The following is a 22913-nucleotide window of genomic DNA, read 5'->3' as shown; positions in this document are numbered from 1 at the left end:
AAAATTCTGGAGCCTGCAAAGTGATTATGAGCCTGTGGAAATTTTCCCAGATTACTTAATAGAACTGACATTTTATTGTTTTCTTAACCCTATTAGGATAGGGTAATCTAAAGTACAGTCATTTTGATTAAATTGTAACCATATTTTGCTAGTCCTTATTAAAACATTTCTGCTTATTTTCAGTATGAAGTTTCCTTTGGAGTATCAAATATATTTAGACTAAGAAATATTCGTGTGTAAATATGGGCATTTTTTGCAAGATTTAACAAGATATTTTTATGGAGTTTCTTTAATAAGCAACACAAAAACATTGGTTCATTTTGAATCATATTAAGTAGCGAAAGTACACCAAAAAGTATGTTCATCAAAAACTAATGATGTATTATATGGTGACTAACATAACATAATAAAATAAAATTTTTAAAAAAAGTATGTTCAAAATCTGTCTAAATTTTTTCCCCGAACCTCTCACCTGTATAGCCAAACCTCTATTATTCATCTGCCTCTTTAGCACTTTTATATCAAATTCAGAAACTTCAGTGTTAGAAAACTATACACAAATGAAGTAAAAATGAATAAAGAATTTGCTAAACCTTAAAAAAAAAAAAAAAGAAACTTCAGTGTTTAAAAGTTAAAGCTTTATTTTCTCCATCACCGGCATTCTTTTTCTTGGAATAGCACTGCTAATATGTTGGTTAATTACTTCAACAGATATGTATTGTATCAAACATCAACTACATGCTATAGACACTGGTCATACATTGATGAACACAGCAGATATGGTCCCAGTGTACAGCCCATTAAAATAGACCGTAAATAAAAGATATGTAATTGTACTTTGCATTAAGTGCAATGAAGGGACCAAACTGGGGGGCCAGTGGTAAATAATGGGAGGTGTAGAGGAGCTCCTACTTAAGAGTGGTCTGGGAAAGCTTCTCTAAAAAAGTGTCATTAAAACTGAGATACCACCATCTACCCAGTTGTTCAAGGTTGGGAGTTTTCCTCAGATCTGCCCTCTTACCCTCCTGTCCAGTCCCTGTCAATTCTGTCTTCTGAATCTCTCAAATTCGGCTCCTCATCACTTGCTCACAGGCACTGCCCTAGCTCAGGCCTTCACCATCTCCTGTGGTAATTACTAGAATGTATTCTGGCTGGTTCCCTGTCTTGCCATCCTTTCTTAGTTCATACTTTACACTGCTGCATTTCTTTGCTACTTCACCTCACCCATTACTTTGAGGGAACTTAAAGGCCCTCAGATATGATATGCTCTCTTTCACTTCTGTACCTTTATACTTTGTTGTTTTCTTCTTCTACTGTCACCATCTAGCTAACCCCAATTCCTTAGCTCAAGAGTCTCCAGGAAGCCGTCTCTTCGCTCCCTCTGTCTCTCAGGTTAAGTTAGATACACTTTTCTCATAACACTTAACCATGTTGTATGCTAAGTATTTTTGTATTTGTACATTTTGGATGTGGCAAATTTTGTTCTTATTTTATGTTCAAGTTAGAGTGTTTAATACTTAGAGCATTAGTACTGGGGGGTCTTGATCCCTGTGAGAATTTCATGAGCGTTCTGGACCCTTGAACAATGTATATACTATCCACGCACAATTTTGTACCAGTTTCAGTCCATCCATTGCCTCAGGTAAGAATCCCTGATTTAGAATGTCTCTCATCCTTAAGCTTATTTGGTCTGTCACTACTCCTATCCCTAACATTTTTCTTCGGTGTTCCCCTCATGCCTCAGCTCTTTTGTCCTGTTCAATTCCAGCTTTGGCATTTTTTTATAGGCTTGATTGCCACTCCTGCTCTTCTAATTCCTGTGCTCCCTAGCTCACATAAGCAGTGCCATCCTCTCAGATTAATGTTGTACTTAGTTCCTATATCTTTGAAAGTTTTTTTTCCTTCCTGCTTCTGATAGTAAATTGGGAATGTTTTTACTTAATATCTTGTGCATACTTGTAACTGTGTGATTGATGTTTTGTTAAGAGGCAACAGCTCTTAGAAGTATCAGACTTGGATATCTAAGGAGATCTATGCTTTATGAAAAAATTACAATAAAACTTCATGTGACTATTTCCCAAGTTCCCAGTATGCCACAAATGAATTAACATTAATACTTTATCAGCTTCGTTTATAGGTGAGAGTTTTTAATCAGGCTAGGCAAAAACTTTCAAACATTATTTCTTAAACATTATGTCCCATACAAGAAAGATTTATCTTTTTCTAAAGGAAGTACATTGAGAAAATAGCCGAGGTATGGATTAAATAGAAATAAATTCTGAATTGGGAATATTTTTTCTATGTGCTGTGTGTATGTATGTTTCAGTTGAAGTACATTTGCTCTGTCATGTATATACAGTGCTTACTAATATTGATGATATTGCTGTAGACACCGACTCATTTTGATTAAATTCAGTTGAATATTGGAAGCTAAAGCAATGGGAAAGTGTTTCCTTTCTTCTACCTGGAGGAATTTTAAGATGACCGTTAACCTCAGCAAAGTGGCTCTTGCTTTCCTGGGGTTTGATGATAAAGCTGGGTCACTAATATGACATCAGCCAACTAGTGTATCTGGTTTGTCCAGAGCCCCAGTTTACCATCTGACAATATATGTAATGAAGCTCATACTGAATTTTTTAATGCCACCTTAAGGCCAGTTCTATGCATAATAACATTTACTTTTGAGTAATTTATTAATGCAGTTACTGCATTTGTTCTATCTAGTTATTTTTACATTTGACAAAGCAGGTTAGTATCTTAAATGATTTTCAGACTGTATTGCTGTAAAATAACAGCAAAGTAAATAATTGCTTTTTGTGGTATTTATCATTATAGCATTATATTACTTTCTTTGAACAGGAAGTTATAAATCATTTTTCCAGTGCTGACTAGTGGTATTCATGTGGAAATCTGATTTGAGAGCAAAGTACCTTATGGTTGCCAGGACTTGAGAAGAGGAAAAGTTTAATTGTAAAATTACTGAAAATAACTATACAGAAGTGTTAGGAAATTGTATTCCTAATATACTTTAGAACTAAGCATATTACATACTGACTAATCTTTTTTTTAAGCTAATTTTTAGAGTACCAGATCATTTTGATTCAATCCTATGTAAGAATTTGGACCTCATTGTCTATATGAATGATGTATAAACAGTTTTACTGTGTTCCATAGGGTCAAGAAAAATATGGATTACTAAATGTAACAAAAATTACTGAAAATGGGAAAAAGGTTCGGTAAGTACAAAAACCATTAATGTTCTGACATGTTTTATTTGAAATAAATAAAAGCTATGAGTACAGTTACATTCTAGTAAAAATGATTAAAAGGTTCATAAAATTTCAAATAATGTATTTTCTAATATGTATGTAGGATTGTCATGAAATGTATGAAAATCTTCCTTTGTCTTGACATATTTTTTAAGATTATATTAAATTCAGGGGTGATAAAGCATAGGATTCTGAGCAAGCATTAGCTTTATTTGAAAAAAATTTTTCAGGGGCACCTGTGTGGCTCAGTCGGTTGGGCGTCTACCTTTGGCTCAGGTCATGATCCCAGCATCCTGGGGTCGAGTCCCACATCGGTCTCCCTGCTCAGTGGGGAGCCTGCTTCTCCCTCTGCCCCTCCCCCTGCTTGTGCTCTCTCTCTTTCTCTCTCTGTCAAATAAACAAAATCTTTAAAATAAATAAGTAAATAAATAATTTTTTTCAGTAAGCAGTAAGTGCACACGGTAAAACAACAAAATAGAGAGTATTTAGCCAAAAGTCAGTTACCCAGCCATGATTTCCATTCCCCAGAGGCAACTAGTTAAATGAATGAGATGTAGTGTTTTCCTTCGGAGATAAAGGATATATTTATTTCTATATGCATAGATTAATTTCTTTATATATATTTTAAAGATTTTATTTATTTGAGAGAGAATGAGTGCGAGTGCGCACATTGGAAGGAAAGGCAGACGGGGAGGGAGAGAGAATCTTGAGCAGATTCTGAGCTGAGTGCCAATCCCAACGCAGGGCTGGCTCTCACAACCCTGAGATCATAACCTGAGCCAAAACCTGAGCCACCCGGGTGCCCCTGCGTAGATTAATTTTTTAAGCACAGTCTTTGAACAGTTTATTTTGTAGATGGTTCTATTTTGTTGCATGTGGAGCCACCACATTCTTTTTAACTGTTCCGTGGTTATAGTGTGGCTGTATCCTAGTTTATTTAGCCATATGGTAGGTAAATATGCCTATCTACTGCTAGACATTTAGAATGTTTACATTGTGGGCGCCTGGGTGGCTCAGATGGTTAGGTGTCTGCCTTCGGCTCAGGTCGTGATCCCAGGGTCCTGGGATCGAGTCCCGCATCGGGCTCTCAGCTCCTTGGGAGCCCGCTTCTCCCTCTGCATCTCTCTCTCTCTGTCTCTCATGAATAAATAAATAAAATCTTTAAAAAAAAAAAATGTTTACACTGTTTTGCTGTTGCAAACAGTATTACACTTACATCTTACATAGTTCATTTTGCAAATATGTAAACCCCTGTGGAATAGATTTTACAAAAGTGGAATTGCTAAGCTATGTGCAGTAGTCATTTTGATAGTGTTCCATATTATGCTCTAAGGCACTGAAGCAGTTCATACTTCCAAAAGCAGTGGATTTGTCCACATCTTTGCCAATTCAATATGTTGTCCACTTTTTTGATCTTTGCTAATAGAGATTAGAGAGAGAATATTTTTAATTTGTATTACTTTTTAGTGTGGTAGGGTATCCTAAGCCATTTGTATGTCTTTTTTGTTGTTGTCAGTTCATCTCCTCTATCTGTTTGTCTATTGGGTTGTTGGCTTTTCTGGTTGTATGGTATCTCCTAATGAATTAAGGTAATTAACTCTTTGTAATAAGCAAGTTGCATTTTCCCCAGTTTTTAAGAACTGCTAAAATGCTATGAGTTTATAATCAGCCTGTTGTGTAAAGAAGAGTTTAAAATTTACATGTAGTTAAGATTTTAAGATTTGCTCTAAATGAACTGTTTTTGTCACATTTTAGTACTTGGAAATTTTTCTTTTAAGTGCTCTGAAACAACTTTACAAATACTGCAATTATTTGTTCCTTAAATTGTTCCTTGGGCGAAGTCACTTGTGAATGGGGTCTATTTTTCCTCTTCCTTTTGGGCATATGTAGTGCACATAGTTTTTTGGCCACTTTCTTTTTTTTTCATTGTTGTCGTTTTTCCTGTGGTAATTAGTCTTTTAGATTTTCTGCTTATTTTGGAAAACTTTCAGTGATTTATGTTTTCCAAAGAATATCATCCATTTCATCTTTAAATTTATTTATGTAGAGTTGAGCAAACTAGTTTTTTAATTTCTTGTATATTAGTGGTTCTCCAACATTTTGATCTGAGGACCCCTTTAAACTCTTAAAAATTATTGATTACTGCAAAGAACTTTTGTGTGTATAGTTTATAGCTGTAGATTTGAGAAATTAAAACTGAGACATTTTAAGTTTTTTAATTCTTAAAACTAATAACCCATTATATGTTAACGTGAGTAACATTTTTATAAAGAAAACCCCCTGTATTTCCAATACAAAAATTTTCCTTGAGAAGTGTGGCATTGTTTCACATTTTTGCAAGTCTTTAGTATTTGGCTTAATGGAAAACAGCTGGATCCTCATCTTTGCTGGCAGTCAGTCTGTTGTGATACATTATTTTGGCTGAAGTATATGAAGATAATCCTTTTCTTATATAAAGTTGGAAAAGGGAGGAGTGTTTTAATATTCTTCTTAGATAATTGCGTGTATTCTTCTGCTACACCAAAACTCCACAAGTTAAGACTGTGAAAAACTGTTAATGAACTTTTCATACTTAGTTACGTCAAAATCCATTGGTCTGGGGGAGCCCGGGTGGCCCAGTCGGTTAAGCATCTGCCTTCCGCTCCTAGAGTCCCAGGAGCAAGCCCCTAATCGAGCCCCGAATCAGGCTCCCTGCTCAGCGGGGAGTCTGCTTCTCCCTTTGCCCCTCACGACCTGCTCTCGTGCTCTCTCTCTCTCAAATAAATAAATAAAATCTTAAAAAAGCTTTGGTCTGTGTTGCATTTTGAAGGAATCTTTACCTGTACGTAATTTTGTAGCATCTTGCAGATCATGTGGAAAATACTGGTTCACTAAGTTTGCTGATTTTTCAAATGTTGACATATTTTATAATATCAAAGAATCACAAATCAGTAACATCATCAGAAAAGTCATTAGATATTGGAAAATTGTCAACCTCACAGTGGCAGATATGCCAGGTTTTCCAAAATTCTATTTTCCCTTTGAAAGCTTCAATTTTTTGTCAACAAATACTATCATTTAAACGACAGACTCACTTCATTTATTTTTGAGATAATGTCTACCTGCCAGATACTCAAGTCTAAATAATCGTAGTGTGACCATCAGTCATTTTAATTTTTTTTCCAGGAAAAAAATGTGACTAATTCTGCTTGCAACTCAGGTACGCAAGTGCTTCAGTCTTTGAGGCAGCTGTTGTTAATTCAGTATTCAAATATCCAATATTCGGGGTGCCTGGGTGGCTCAGGTCATGATCCCAGGGTCCTGGGATCAAGCCCCACATCGGTTCCCTGCTCAGTGGGAAGCCTGCTTCTCCCTTTCCCACTCGCCCTGCTTGTGTTCCCTCTCTCACTGTGTCTCTCTCTGTCAAATAATAAATAAAATCTTTAAAAAAAAATCCAATATTCTTAGATATATTTACTAGTTCTGTGGTTTTTCTGATTTTGAAAATTAAATTCAAAAAGTTTATTTAAAGTGGAAATATACTGATTTTAGCATTTTTCAGAGGAGGGAGTTAGTAGATGCTCTCTATAGAAATAGAAGATTGAGTATAAAATAAACTTACAAATAAAAATAAATCCCTTCAAAATACCTTGAGATCCACACAAAACAATAAAATGAAGATGTAACAAAATGGTAACACAAGGGCCAAACAGATATCAATATCAATAACTGTAAATGGACTGTACTCCCCTGTTGAAAGAAAAAGATGTTCAGATTGAAGCACAAAACAAAACCCACCTAAATATTATATATAAAGAAAACATCATAAAAATGATTCAGAAAAGTTAAAAAACAAACAGGCATGTCAAAACCATTGATAAATCTACAGTAAAGATCTAATCATTAAGAATAGCCATTCACCAAATAAGTAGCATCAACAGCCATAAGCAAAAACAACAGGAAATAAAAGGAAAAATAGAAACTCAATAGTAGTAAACTTTATTTCACTTTTAATCCATGAAGTTCAAGTATACATAGAAAATAACAAAGTAGGTCTAATTGATAGTTATTAAATTCTACATTCTGAAAATGGAGAACTCCTTTTGAGTGCCCATAGAATTTTCACAGAACTGTCAGTATGTTTGGCAGTAAGGTTTGCTTTAATAAATTTCTGTAGTAGACATATTTGACATTCATTTTAGTCTGCCAATGATTGCATTCCATTGGTTGTCTCTGGAATGTGGATTGAAGGAGAAGAAATGGGGACCTTTCTTATACATTTTTATATTTAGAATTTTGATATATATGTGTTGATTTTATAACTTAGACAATTAAACCCTCATCTTAGTAACATCGTGATCAATAAGTATGTAATTTATTGTACCTAGTATCTCCCATTTACCTAGTGTAGCCTTATTAGGGGAAGGGGGATAACCAAGAAATATAAAAATATATAAAATATAAATAAAATAAGTATAAATATATAAATATATATAAATATAAAAATATAAAATATAAAATAAAACAAAAAATATAAAAAATATAAAAGAAACCTCATCTTAGTAACCTCTGATCAATGAGTATGTAATTTATTATACCTACTATCTACTAATGTGCCTAGTATCTCCCAGTTACCTAGTGTAGCCTTATTAGGGGAAGGGAGATAACCAAGAAATATAAAACAATCTGTATCTATAAAGAATTAGGTGAGGTGGACAAGTTTTCCTGATTTTTAATCATGAATAATTCTTGCCAAATACAGAGTTCAGTTCATGTTCCTTCAAGGTAATTTGGTACCCTTGATCACAAGTGTGCTGGATTACCATGTGAACATAATTAGGTATATTGTTATTCTGATAACATCTCTATTAGCTTCATTTGTTTGGGGGGCCTTTATGGTCAGTTTGGAAACATGAAATGAATGTAATTCCGTTAGCATTAAATCCTCAATAAAAACAGAATGTCAATAATGAATGTAAATTGTGGGCAACATTGATAACTAGGTTGTAATATTTTAAATTTGGTTGGAAAAACTGAATAGCAAAGCTTTAGTTGGTTCTCTTTATACTTACAGAAAGAACTGGTTGTCTTCTTGGGCCGTGTTGCAAGGTTCATCTTTACTCTTTACCAAAACTCAAGGAAGCAGCACAAGTTGGGTAAGTATTTCTTCTCTTTGAAGGCTTTACACATTAAATTATGTGGATGGTATTGTACCTGAATTTCACGAAGTATTTCAGAGTCCTTCTAGCTACAGCTGGTGTGCAAATAAAAGTAAAGTTTTCTAAAACACGCATTTTGACTTGTAACAAAAGAGGAGGGCTAATTAGAAGTCTGATTAGTTGTATTATTAAAATCAACAAAGTCTGTTTTATCCATTGAACTGAAAGATGGGCTTACTACTTGGACATTATAGGACAAAATAGGTATCTTGATTCAGCTCCGGGGTATTACAGGTTTCCCCTGCTGTCCAAAAGCAGGGTGCTCCTATGAAACCTTTGTAAAGCAAAGAAGCAGTTATCATTAATCTATATGGAAAAATTTTTGAGCATTCCCAGACCACCCGCCCCCCCCCCCCCCAAAAAAAACCTTTTAGGCTTTTCTGATACTTAGGATATGTATCTTGCTAATGGATGCACAGAGGAGCTAAAACACAGATGCTCACACAGTGAAAACTATGGTGGAGGGATGCTGACATGTTGAGTGTGGTTTCCTGAGAAGGAGCTTAGTGGGCCACTTTGCTCAGGGTGCGTGCTGCCTCCATTAATTGCTCGCAGTGCAACAAACACTGAACGCTATTTTCACTTTTAACCTTTTTTAATGAAAGTGGAAATACTCATCAGATTTGTTTTGGCTAGCAAAAACAGGTACTAATGTCAGTCTTTTGTAAAAAGCGAAGTGGTGTAATGTGATCTTTCGAAAAGCAGGGGATACCTGTAAAACTTCCTTGTGCTTGTGACTTGGCTAATTCAGCTAGTCAGAAAATAAGCAAAGAAATATGTCAAGCCCCACCTTGAATTGTAATCTGATCTTTGGATACTAGTCGGTGATTCAGGTGTCCATATCTGTATATAATGTCAGCCAGCTTTTAGAAGAATAAGTAAATGTCCCATTACTCATGGGGTTTTGAAGTTTTTTGTATGTCTGAATGTTTACTATTGTTACTCCTTAGTTAATTTGTAATACAAATACTAAAAATTATAATTTGTGACATATAACAGCTAACACTTTTTGAATGCTTACTATGTATCAGGTACTCTTCTAAGGACAGATGATTAGGTATATATTATCTTAAGTCTGATATAGCTACTCTTTATCAACCCCCCTTCCCCTTTTGTAGTTGAGAAAATGAGGTATATATCAGTTAAGGAGCTTGCTGAAGGTTGTATAGCTAGCTACTAAGTGGCAGATCTAGGTGGCATTTTGTCTCCAGAGGCCATGCTCTGGATAGTTCCAAAAATTTTTGGTAATTGAGTTTGAAAGGTCAATGCTTAAATAAAATATAAAATGAAATCAATCTAATGTCTTTAGTTTGCTTTATATCCTACCTTAACCAATATTTCCTTACATTTACTGAGTCGTTTTAAAATTGAACAGGACCTATGGACCTTATGTTTGTTGAAAAAGAAAATCTATTTATAAAATTCAAGCAAATTCTACTCATCTACATTTATAATGCAGCCATTTAACATTCTTCTAAAACAGGAATGTCACAGAGCATGTTAGTCCACAAATACTTTGATATGGCAACCCAAAAATCCTCTGGATTGGGCACTAAAATGAACATTCTAGAATGTTTCTTCTGTTTTACTTCACCTTTGATTTGCTTCATTGTTTAGCCAATACAGTGGAACTGACCTGTAATATATGTTTTCCATATTTAAAGATTGAAAGTCTGGGTTCACTTATCTTAAATTGATAGTTATGTGTTTCTCCTTTTTTTTTTCCCCCTGAGGTAAAGCATATGGTACTTTCTCGTTTGTGTTATTGCATTTCTACAGGGTTATGCAATTATTTCTTCTTCCTACTTGTGGCTCAACTTTTATTTGAAATTGAGTGCAGGAAATGAATGAAAGAAGAGGAATGGAGAAACAGAGATTAATAAGTAATAAAAAAAAAAGTACCCAAAGAAAGCTGGGTAATGGGCATTTATGTGATAATTTCTGATACCTAAAGATTGGAGGTTGTGGTATATACAGATAAAGTAGAGCATTATGGTTGGTAAGAGGCATCATTTAGGTAGGCAGGTTTGTATGCTTGTAAAAGAAAATGGAAACTTCGTTTTAAAGGAAAAGATGTTAAGTGATTGTTAGTACATGATTGTTAGTACAGGCTGGTTGCATTTTATTTAAGATTTTCACTCATGAAGGTTTTACATAATTCAGAACTCATAATTAAATCTCATCCTGACAAAGGGTGTGAGGTGTTTCTGTTCATCAGCCAGAGCTGTGTCACTGTGTTGCCCTGTGGCAATAGTGGAGGCAGAGTTTAAAATTCACTGAGCTAGCCAGCTTGGCAATTGTAGAATTCTTAATGAGTTTTTAATTTGGGGGATTTGCTATTTGAATTTTTGCCTTTAAATGAAATTTTACTAATATATTGTGAATCATACAGTATATCATCATTTCAGATTAGTATAATTAAATAAAATACAGTCCTACTGTATTTATAGTCTCAATAAAAACTAAACAGATGTGGAAGGTGATAAAATGCTTGGTTATTCAATCCTTAATTTTTGTTTTATGGCATATTTAAAGATCAGACTGTCTTGCTTTTTCTTTCCATATGTAACACTTATGAAGGGAATGAAAACTAAGTGGTCTAAGTAAAAGCAAGTAAGATTATTCAAATAAAAAGTGTGTGAGTGTGTATAATGTATTTTGGCATTAAACAACATTCATAAATATTAAAAATTGGTGAAGTATGTGAGAGGGTTCTTAATTAACTCCGTAATTAGAATTGTTAAAAATGATTTGGAAAAAAAAAAAAATAGTTTCTCTGCTCAGTCACCAAGTAGATTTATTGTAGGTAAAATGTATCCTTTTTGTATAGTGAAATCACACCTGAGGATGAGAGTCTAAGGCTGGTATATAAGCCAAAAAGACAAAAATCACCTACAGTGAAAATTGTCCTTGAGTATCTCTTAGGAAGATGTTAGCAGAGCCATCTTTGGCCTTTGATGTGGGGGGAGATTGCTTTTCCTCTAGCTGAGTTTGGTTTATGTTGTTGTTATTATTATCATCATTATTGTTTTTGAGTTTGGTTTATTTTAAGGGGCCGTGTTGCAGAAGTTTTGTTCTTTAAAAATTAGTTTTTCACACATAGTGCAAAAACCTACACCTAGGTCCACTTAAAGAAAGAGCAGGTTCAAATCTTTTGCTCACTCTAGAGCATATATTCATTGATTGAAGGCTGAGCAAAATCATCCACACTATTTGAAGTTGTTTTTTGTTTTTGTTTTTAAATAATTCACGCTTTGTATTTAGTTTTGGTTCCATGGATAGTTAATATTGAGTAAACAAAATGTACATATGCAGCATGCAACTCCACTGTATAAGATAAATTTTACATAGATGCTGTATCATCCAGTGAGCCATTCTTTCTCCTTTAGACTGGATACATTCCAGTTGTTTTCTGTGTATTAGTTATCTACTGGATTGTGATATCAATAGCATAAATTAATACTTGCTTTTTTTCTTACTTCATTTCACCTGGTTTGTTCAACAGACATATAAAAGCCTGTTTTGTTCTAGGCATTGTGTTAAAAGTTTGGAGGTTTTGGAAGTAACATGGTCTCTGTCTTCATGGCTTACACTGTAATGGGGAAGACTGACAAGTGCACGGTGACAATATGACATGACATGTATTGTGCTCCCTTTCAGATATCATTCATCATATTCCTTGAGTATTACAAAAATCACCCTACAAATACCACTAATTATTCAAATTTACTTATATGTGCATTTAAATTTCTAAAATTTGTCTCCTTTTTGGGTCAGATAATTCTTTCTTCTGGGGGCTCTCCTATAAATAGTATGGTATTTAGCAGGAGACAGAAGCATCCCCACCTCTAGTTGTGACAACCCCAAATGTCTTCAGACATTGTCAGATGCCCCCCAGAGGACAAAATTCCCTGTGGTTGAGAACCATTGTCTTAGAGGAAGGGGAAGGCCAACTGGATGGTAGGGCCACTCCCAAGAGAGGACTTAGAAAGGGATACCAGAGGACAGTTGCCCAGCAGGTCACAAAGAGGGAAGCTCAGGGATTTCTGAGTAGGGGGCTGAGCAAGGTGGCAGTGGGCCAGATGTGACTCTCCCTATTACCCCTCAAGTCTTCTGTTGTGAATATAGGCTAAGACAAGTCTGTTTAATGTAATTTCTATAAAGCATTCACCTTAAAAATAAAATATGAATTTATGTAGTAAGAGAAAATATTCTGAGATATAAATGAGAGGGGCTTTATAAAAATATTTGGAAGTTAAGCTTTGTTTGTGTTGTGTCTGCTTGTAGAATTGTATTTTTGTCCCATTTGGTTCCATATGCTTTTCTCTTGTGTGTCATTTTGCCATTGTGCATTATTATGACATCATCATTTTCTTCCCTTTCTCCATCAAGTCATTCTGCCAACAGGGCTCAGTCTCTGAGCTCTTGCTTTCGCTGCTTTCTTCTTGGAAAAATTCTGTCAATCGTCGGCCTGCATATGTAAAATCTGATCCTGTTTCAGCTGTCACTGTATGTGTTCTTGTTGCATGCCCCTTGCCACAGTAATTCCATTTTCTTTGCCCCGAATATGTTGGAGGGTGTATGATCGAGTGGAATTAAAGTTTGAAAAAGGATGAATAACAAACACAAAATTTTGCCAACCGTATTGAATGCATTTTTACCAGCATTCTGTGCCCTATCGTTGTACTTGTATTTGGTTGCCCTATCATACTTGGTTAGTTGTTTGTATCTTAGCTTATAGCTAACCATTGACAGAGCATGTGATGGCAACAAGTTACGTACATTGATTTTTACCATTCGGTTAAATGTGCACATTTAAGTTTTGTAACTTTTGAGATATATCATTTTTACTCAGAAAGTTATCTTTGCCCATTGTAGCTTTATGGTTTGTTAAATGTCTTTTGAATGACAAAAGGTACTTAAGAAGGGCAAGACTTTGTAGAATAGTTAAAATTTTTGTGATTGTTATTATGATTCCACTAATAAAAATTTCATATAATATCCTAAACTTTGTTTTGATCCCACTAATACATTCAAAATAATATCCTAAATGTTGTTTTGTTATAACAAGTACATTATTTAAGTCCACGTTGCTAGCTGAAAAGATGAAGTAAACAGATGAAGTTGAACCATTTATTAAATGCGAAGCCACTGAGTAGTTACTGACGTTATGAATAGTGCATAAGATATCACTAGGGTGATGGGTAAGATCCATTTCCAGTGACAAACATAATATGACTTGAAAATATTTTAAGAAATGAAATTTCCTGTAACAAATCTTTCACCTTAAGATGACAGTTCATTAGCCCTTAAAGATTTTAAAACCTCTAAACCTTTCAGTAAATAGGAATGCTATTTTCTATTCTTAGTTAACAGACTTAACAAAAATTTAACTTAATGATGGCAAGATGCAGAGTAAGTCTATATTTAACATGAATTTTCTGCTACTTGCTAATCTTTTCCTTATCTGGTTAACAAAATATAATAGCTAGCTAAGTGCTTTTTCTTTTCAAACCACCCATGTCAGCTGTCTTCCTATTCTTTTCACAGTTCCTTATTAAATTGCTGAGGCTTTATTAGCATCTGGCTCTAGTTATAATTTCTAACAAAGGCTGAATAAAAGAATATGGGGCTTAGAGTTTTGTTTTTACAAGTTGTTGTTGACAACATAAATAGTCGATAAGGAAATAACTCTTGAAAGCAGAGAATCACATTGGTTTAGAGACTGTTTATTAGGTGGAAAAGCACTTGTTATCTGCCAGATATTATTTATACATATGTAAGAATATTGCCTTGCCTTTTTGAACACATCCTTTTACTTAGTCATATATAGTCTAGGATCATTTCCAAGAAATGAAATTGCTAAAGCCAAAGGATACATGTGTTTGTAAATTTGCAAATGTATTACCAGTTTTCCCTCTCTGGGCATTATTCTAGTTTATACTCCACTTGCATATGAAGACCCCATACTCTATGAGAAACATAGTGTTTTTTATTATTATGTTCAATTAGCCAGCATATAGTCCATCATTAAAAACATAGTTTTTCATCTAACTTCTGGAATTTTTTTTTCTATACTGATGGGTGAAAAAGATTTTAGTGTGGCTTTATTTTATATTTTTCTTATTAAGATGGAAGTTGAGCCATTTTATTTCTGTTTCTATGAACAATATATTCATATCTTACAGACATTTCAATTTTAAAGTAGGAATTGTTATAATAAAGACAAAAATTTGAGGTAATCACCTATTTGGTTTATTGTTAATAATTGGTCTTAATTCTTTTTGATGTACACGTGTACATGAACATCACAAAGGTTTTTCCTTTTTTCTAAAATGAAGTTTGGGAGTAATCAGTCCAAGCCAGAGTTCACAGTGGACCTAAAGGGGGCGACGGTGGAGATGGCTTCGAAGGATAAATCCAGCAAAAAGAATGTGTTTGAGGTAATATGTTTGTTTTCTAGGTATTATTCACATTCTTAACCATAGTAATTGGATGTTCTTTTTTGAATTCTTTTGAGCTGTATTTCAGTGACTGATTAAGGCAAAGTTGGTCATTAAGTCAGTTTGGTATCATAGTTTAAGGGAGAAGAAGCGGGCACGAAGAGCGGGGCTTCATTTGCGTAAGTCATGGGATCTCAGACTATAGATGACAAACCTTTGTTCCACAATCTTGCCTTTCCCTACCAACAAGAAAAAGCGTGTGGTTCCAGATCACCTGGGTGGCTCAGTGGGTCAAGTGTCTGCCCTCTGCTCAGGTCGTGGTCCCAGGGTCCTGGGATCGAGTCCCACATCGGGCTCCCAGCTCAGCGGGGAGCCTGCTTCTCCCTCTGCCTGCCGCTCCCCCTGCTTGTGGTCTCTCTCTGAGAAGTAGATAAATAAAAACTTAAAAAAAAGGGGGGGGTTTCCTTTACCTACAAATCTAATACTGAAAAATAAATTGAAACCTTTCCATTTTGTCATTAAAAATCCCCCCCCACACACACCCAGTAGGGGCACCTGGGTGGCTCAGTCTGTTATGGGGCTGTCTTTGGCTCAGGTCATGATCTCGGGGTCCTGGGTTTGAGCCCCGCATCGGGCTCCTTGCTCAGCAGGGAGTCTGCTTCTCCCTCTCCCTCTGCCGCTCCCCCTGCTTGTGCTCTCTCATTCTCTTTTTCTGTCTCAAAAAAATAATAATAAAAAAATCCCCTCCCCCCCCATAATATACGATTCTGTATCAGTTATTTATTGCAGCATCTCAGACCACCTCAGGATTTAGTAGCTTAGGAAAAGAACTGTTCTGTTTGTTCGGATTGTGCCGAGCTGAGTGATTCTGATCTCAACATGGGACCATTCATGAGGCTTCAGTCATTCAGTGGCTCACCCCAATCTGGATGGTCTAGTTCACGTGTCTGGTGTTGGTCCAGCAGTTTGCTAGGCCTCCTTCTTTATAAGATCTCTCCCTCAAGGAGGCTGCCCCAGGCTTCTTCACATGGCAGTGTCAGGCTTCCAAGAGGGTGAGAGCGGAAGCTACGGCACTTCCTGAGGCTTAGACTTAGAAGTCACACATCAGTGTATTCCGTTGGGTGAAGCAGTCAGAAGGCCAGCTGGGTATTCAGGGTTGTGGGGAACTAGAGCCCACCTGTCGATGGAAGTGCAGTCAAGGCACGTTGCAGAAGGGTGTGTATATGGAGATGGGAGGAATTATTCAGACTGTCTTTACAAACAGTCTTCCACATCCCAGCCTTCATTTATAGCCCCACGTGTCAGTCCTTTTCTGTCTTGTTCATGCAGTTGCTGTTTTCCAAGTGAAACTTAGGTTTCCCTGCTGTGATTTTTACTCTTTATTAGTACTGACCCATGGCAGTCTCTGTCAGTGTTTTCCAAGACCCATCAGAAATGCTACCACAATACTGATGCTTCTTTTTTATTTATGCTTTTAAAATATCATTTAATTTAGTGTAATTTAGGTTTACCATCATCTGTAAATTACTTGTCCCACTAGATGATGATGTTTTTTTTTTAAGCAGAAAGACTATATTTTTCCTTATCTTTAAGAAAGAACCTCTAACAGAGAATATCTTATGTGCAGCGAATATTCAGTATTGGTTGACTGGCTTGACCCACTCTCTTGAAAGAAGTACAAGAAAGGAAGTCAGTGTTTCCTGAATTAGCCTTGTAGTTTCAATAAGTGATTTCAGAGTGAAAACTAATCCATGGTCAAATAAATGTAGGCAGTGGTGTAGATGTTTTTCTTTCTTTAGAAAATCAGAGCACCCTGGAATATCAAAGCCCTGAGACGTTTTGAAGGAGAGAATCTTGTTTAACTTTCTTTAATGCAATATTTCCCAAATTAATACCATATAACTGTTTTTTCCTTTTTTTTTTTTGAGGAATACCTTTTCTAAACATTACTTCGGGAACTATGTTTGAGGCATATGTCTCAGAATGTTGTTTGGGAAACATTGCCATATGTTCCTCAAGGAAAAAAAAATAAACAGTTACCAACCAGAAAATAGGAGGAATGCTTTCTCCTAATACCTCCAAATTTTTCGTCAATCCAGTGTAAGAAACTTTGAACCAAAGAGATCCTTACTTGTTCATGATTTGACATAATTTAGTACTGTTTCTGCCCAAAAGTGATGTAACATTTATTGTCTGTGCCTTCTCTTTGCATTAAGCCATTATATTTATTTACCTATTAAATAGGAAATAATAAAAGTTTTAACTCTTTCATATGTTTTTTTCTACATTTATTTTTTAACTGGAGAGAGAAAAACATTCCTCAGATTTACATAAAACTATCACAGATTTTATTTCTTTACAAATGAATTTTGTTTCAATTCTAATTAAAAATGCACAGCTTTGATACTTGAACTTATTTTTTAATGATACGGTATACTAGATTTCAGCAAGTTTTATGGCATTTGTGTGTTGGAATTTGGGACCCTTAAGTTATTAGATTTTCATTGAGAATTTTTTATGAGGAAAACTTCATGTTTTATACAATAATTCCTCTGGGATTATTTTATATTAAAAGATACTCCATTGCTGTGCATTTAACCTTTCATCACTCAGTATAATATTATGGCATCTACTCTTCTGGCTGGTGGTTCTGTGGACTTTGGCTTGAATATATTCATTTATTTGGGGGCTCCTGGCTGGCTCAGTCAGTGGAGCATGCGACTCTTGATCTCGAGATTGTGAGTTCAAACCCCACATTGGGTGTAGAGATTACTTAAAAATAACAATAAAATCTTAAAAATATATATTGTTTATTTATTTGGTTGAAAGTACTAACCATCCTCTTTTTTGTTTTCTCCTTTTCTCTAAAGCTGAAAACCCGTCAAGGAACAGAACTGCTAATTCAGTCTGATAACGACACTGTTATTAATGATTGGTTTAAAGTTCTTAGTAGTACTATCAATAATCAGGTATGTGTTTGACTTAGGTAAATTTTTTTTACTTCAGAGCTGTTTTTCTTTTCTGCATTTTAATTGGTTATTGCGTATCTAGTTTCCAGTTTATATGTAATAAACACTTTTTTATTATGTATTTTGACAAGAGGTAGGAAAGGCAATGGTAGTTTAGCAATTCCTTGGGGCTGGTGAATGATTTAATATTCTCAGTTATATAATACTTGCTAGTAGTGGATTTTAAATAATTTTCACATGAGGCACTGGTCCAAAAAGAAGTAATTCAAGAAGAGGGACAAACCATTCCTAGTACAGAGTATTTAGTCAATGACCAATGAGTTGGGAACAGTACTATTTGGTGGAGACAGGTCTTAGGTAAAGGTATGAAATGAATGAAGCACTAGTCTCTTCATGAGCACTTTTTCTTTCCTCATGACACCTCTCTAGCTACCCCTGGAGGTGTTCTAGTTCTCCCCTGTCCCCCAACCAGGGAGGTGTTCAGTTCATGTTCCTGGTAAACTTCCTCTTATACGTGTATGTATCTTATATATATATATATATATATATATATATATATATATATATATATATAGTAGACATATGATACGTTATATAATATATGTAGTATATGTTTAACAACCAAAAAGAACCTCAAATTTATATTCTGCTGCTGTTAGTAAGAGCAGGAAGAAACAGATAGGGGCCGTACTTTTTCAGACTATATTCTTACGCCCTCACTATATGGGAACATGGCTCCTGACTAAGGATCATATGTCAGTGACAAAAAGGAAAGTGAATACTTATGGGAGTGTGTTACAGTTTTAAACTAAACAGAGATTGAAAAAAAGTTGGGAATCACAGGCTTTAGTAGAGATTGAGAGGTCTTTCAGAGACTATAGGTGAAGCCTCATTATAATAAGGTTTGTGATCTTACTGAGTGAGGTATTCTACCTCTATGGGTTTCGTGTTTTCACTTATAAAATAGAGAGGTTGGATTTGATTTGTCTCCAAGTGTCCCTTTAAACTCCAAAATTTTTATGATGCACTCGGTTCAAAACAGCCAGATTTGGAATCTTGAGTATTAACTCTTCCTCCTCTTTTACCTCTTCTAGCTAGTTATTCACCCATCTATATAAATATTCTTCCTTTGCAGTTTGTAATATTGTATATTTCTGAATCTTGTCTCTTCCTTTCCATTTATTCCTGAAACCATCATCAGGACTTTATATGTTAGATAAGAGTCAATTCCTAAACAGTTTTCTTACTTCATTTCACCCCCCACCAATCTGTTCTTAATAGCATTGCTGTATGAAACTTCCTAATGTTAACTTTATAATTCTCTCCTGCTCAGTAAAGCTTCTGTGACTCATTAAAATTCAACAACCTGAGCCCAATCTATCTTTTCAAATGTACCTTCTATTCTACCCAATATGGGCTTTCAGCTCTAGTCACTGTAATCGGTTCCCAGTCCCTTGAAAGCAAGTATAGCTGCATTCATTTAACAGATGTGGGAGTGCTTTGCCCTGGAGATAGAGCAGCATGCAATTCCTTTGCTACACCTTTCCCTGTGGAGTTTACAGCCAAAGACAGAAGATTACTGAAGACAGACAACTGAGCAGTTAATACAGTGAAATGTGATGAGGCTTATGATGGTGAGGGATATACAACTTATTATAAAAACACTGATTAGGTAGGAGTTAATCTAGTGTTAGGGATCCAGGAAGGCCTTGCAGAGAAAGTGGGTTTTTTTTTTTTTTTTTAATTGAAGCCTATAGGATCAGGGAATAAGCCAAGTGAAAAGAGCGTAACATATTGTTGACTATGAAATTTAAAATATATACTGTTTATAAAGTGGCAAAAGATACTGTAGAAATATGCACAACAAATGTAGAAAGATGCACGAAACAGGGAAAATTGCAAAACCTGATTGAGAAACATTGAAGAAAATCTAATTATATGAGAAAGTATATCATGGATTAAAAGATTCAATAATGTAAAGATAAAATATTCTTCCAAATGATTTATAAATTCATAGACTTGAAATTTTTGAATCTCATTCAAAATCCTAGTAGGTTTTCTGCTGGAACTTGGCAAGCTTCTTCTAAAATTCATACCAGAATATAAAGGGTAAAAATATCCAAGACACTCTTGAAGAAGAAAGTGGGAAGGACTTGCTCTATCAGATGTTAAGACTTCTAGAACTGTATTAATTAATACAACATGCTGTCCATACCAGGATAGATCTACAGACCTGTGGAGCAGAATAAAGAACCTAGAAACCAACATTCCTTTGGATACTTTATGCCAGATATAGCACTGTAGAAAAGTAAGGAAGAAGAAACTTTAAATGGTACTGGGTCAGCTGGATATCCAGGAAGAAATTAGAACCTTTCCTAGCACTAATCACAAAAATAAGTTCTATGTGGATAAAGACATCAGTGTGAAGGGCAAAGCAGTAATTCTAGCTTTGAGAACTCCAGTTTTTTAACCTGCAAAGTGACTTTGGTTAGGCTCTACACGAGTTCTAGGATTTCTTTCAATGCCTAACATCCATGAATCTGTGAGTGTGATTACTAGCTATTGATACAAAGTATAATTTGAAAAGATCGTTGGTGTGAAAAATTAATGTGCCGTTGGCTAGTTAGCTTTATCTTGTGCTGTTAGCACAGAATGTGGCTTCATCGTGGTCTCTCAGTGTAGCTTGTGGGTCAGGACCTTTTAACTCTTGTTACTGTCATTCTTACGCATTTGATCTACATGAGGGAACATAGCCTCATTATCAGTATATAAAGCCATCATCCTGTGAATAATCAGCATTTTTTTCTTTTTTGAAATTCAGAATTAATGAATTCCCCCTATCTAGGGGGAAAAAGAATATTTTTAAAGATTTACCAAGTATCTAAATCATATATACTATATACTAATTGGTTCCCTAAAATCATTTGGGAGGATCAGTTACTGATTATACTGAGAATTATGCTATTACATCTAAAATAATCTCAAAAGTAATATGTGTTTGGGAAATCTTTAATCAATAGACAGTAGAAACTGATGAAGCTATTGAAGAAGAGATACCAGATTCCCCAGGAATAGAAAAGCATGATAAAGAGAAGGACCATAAGGATCTTAAGAAACTTCGTTGTAAGTTATTTACCTATTTTGTTAGTCATTTGAGCATCTTCTCTTAGATTTTTTGAATATTTTAAATATATAAAGGCTGAGTGGAATCTCCATTGTTACCAGGAAATTATAAGGATAGATATTTGCAATCTTGGTGTTTTAGGAGTACTTTCTCCTTGTTAACTCCTTGTTACTTTTCGGCCTCATCGTGTGCACCCATACAGCATCTTACTAATTTTAAGATGTCGTGGTTCTTTAAGAGAAAAAAGTATATTAGAATGCACTTCTATTGAGGTATCCAGGAAGCTGAACTATATTGATTTAAAAATACATAATTACTGTATAAGGTCTAGATAGAATCTTTACACTTGAAGAAGTCAAAAGTCATGGGACATGTACCATAGTTCACACTGGACACCAGGCAAACATCTCTGGACTAGGATATGTCTGTGCAGGTGCAGCTGCATGCATTCATAGCTCCAGATCATTCATATATATGTATGTATGTGTGTGCAGATATATACATATATATATGTATGTGCTAAAGCCAGCAAATTTAATAGCATTTTCTGATGCAGGCCCCTTGTGAGTTACATTGTTTAAATAGGCCATTAGCTGTGGCTCTGAACTTGTTAAATGTATTTTAACAATCCACATTCAACTGAGAATTTTGGCCTTTGGATTAACTGAATGATTAGAAAATCATTTCTACTTTTGTTCCCCCACATTCTAATGAAGGTTAGGCCTGTTAACTGACATTGTCACTGACATATAACAGTGTAAACACATGAAAATTTGATTATTTTAATGCTTTACTAATAAATTCTTTTGTTCTCACATTTCCTCAGATATAGTTCTTTTCAAGAAATTTACTTTTTGGATATTTTTTATTGGAACCAAAAAAGAAATCAGAGTTATGGCAATGTAGGACATTTTTCAAGTGGTCCCATTCTTAGTTTAGAGGTAATTACGATGAGGTGTGGTTAGCTTAAAGTACAAGTAATTGTGATGGATATATATCCTCTAGACGCCTAGTCCAGTAAGGATACTGCAGGATAAGGACTTTTTTTGTTTATGTTTTATGGACATTTTTTTCTCGTCATTTTACCTTCTAAAACTGATGGAGAGTCAAAGGAGATATAAGTAGTATCATTTATGAAATAATGAGTATAAGTTAGAATAACCAGTATCTAACACATATACCAAAGAAGGTGCAGTTTGTGGTCAGTGTTTAGTGATAAAAATGAAATGTTTTGTTTGGTTTATCACTTTGAAATTGGGTCTGTGTTAGCTTGATTCTTGACCTACTACTCTTAAACTATATTAAAGTTAGAATAACTGAATTTATAACTGATTTTTACATATGAAATATGTTTTGAGTGCTGGTGGAAAAATTTTTATCAAAAAGTTTTTATTTTATGAAATGCTTAATATCCGTTTGTCTTAAGCCACGAAAGTGTCTAGCATAGATTCTTCAGAACAGAAAAAAACCAAGAAAAACTTAAAGAAGTTTCTTACACGGCGCCCCACTTTGCAAGCTGTTCGTGAAAAAGGTTATATTAAAGGTAGGTAGAAGTGATGTTTATAATAATGAACTTTGGCCAAAATCAGAAATAAGACATTTTAAATTAAAAACTGAACATTTTTTGAACAGTAAAAATGTTTTCATTCTTTAAAGTTAGCAGGTTCATTGGTTTAAAATACATTTGAGTGATTAAAATTGATTTTTCGGGGTGCCTGGGTGGCTCAGTCATTAAGCATCTGCCTTCGGCTCAGGTCATGATCCCAGGGTCTGGGGATCGAGCCCCGCATCGGGCTCCCTGCTCTGCGGGAAGCCTGCTTCTCCATCTCCCACTCTCCCTGCTTGTGTTCCCTCTCACTGTGTCTCTCTCTGTCAAATAAAAAATAAAAAAATAAAAAATCTTTAAATAA

The 22913-nt window shown here is 35.0% G+C and overlaps 1 protein-coding gene across 2 annotated transcripts in view; it reads left to right on the top strand.

Annotated features, from left to right (window-relative positions):
- ARHGAP12 (Rho GTPase activating protein 12) overlaps positions 1-22913 on the top strand; it is a 123486-nt gene that overhangs the window by 93338 nt on the left and 7235 nt on the right. For both annotated transcript variants that reach the window (XM_032395836.1, XM_032395835.1), the window contains 6 exons: positions 3175-3236; positions 8323-8404; positions 14809-14910; positions 17781-17879; positions 20900-21002; positions 22430-22546. In XM_032395836.1, coding sequence (XP_032251727.1) covers positions 3175-3236; positions 8323-8404; positions 14809-14910; positions 17781-17879; positions 20900-21002; positions 22430-22546 — 565 coding nt within the window. The remainder of the gene's footprint in view (positions 1-3174; positions 3237-8322; positions 8405-14808; positions 14911-17780; positions 17880-20899; positions 21003-22429; positions 22547-22913) is intronic.

This window comes from Phoca vitulina, unplaced genomic scaffold (assembly GCF_004348235.1).
Source record: "Phoca vitulina isolate PV1807 unplaced genomic scaffold, GSC_HSeal_1.0 scaffold88, whole genome shotgun sequence".
Taxonomy (NCBI): Eukaryota; Metazoa; Chordata; class Mammalia; order Carnivora; family Phocidae; genus Phoca; species Phoca vitulina.
Note: the sequence above shows the minus strand (reverse complement) of the source record. Positions and strands in the feature narration are given on the sequence as shown.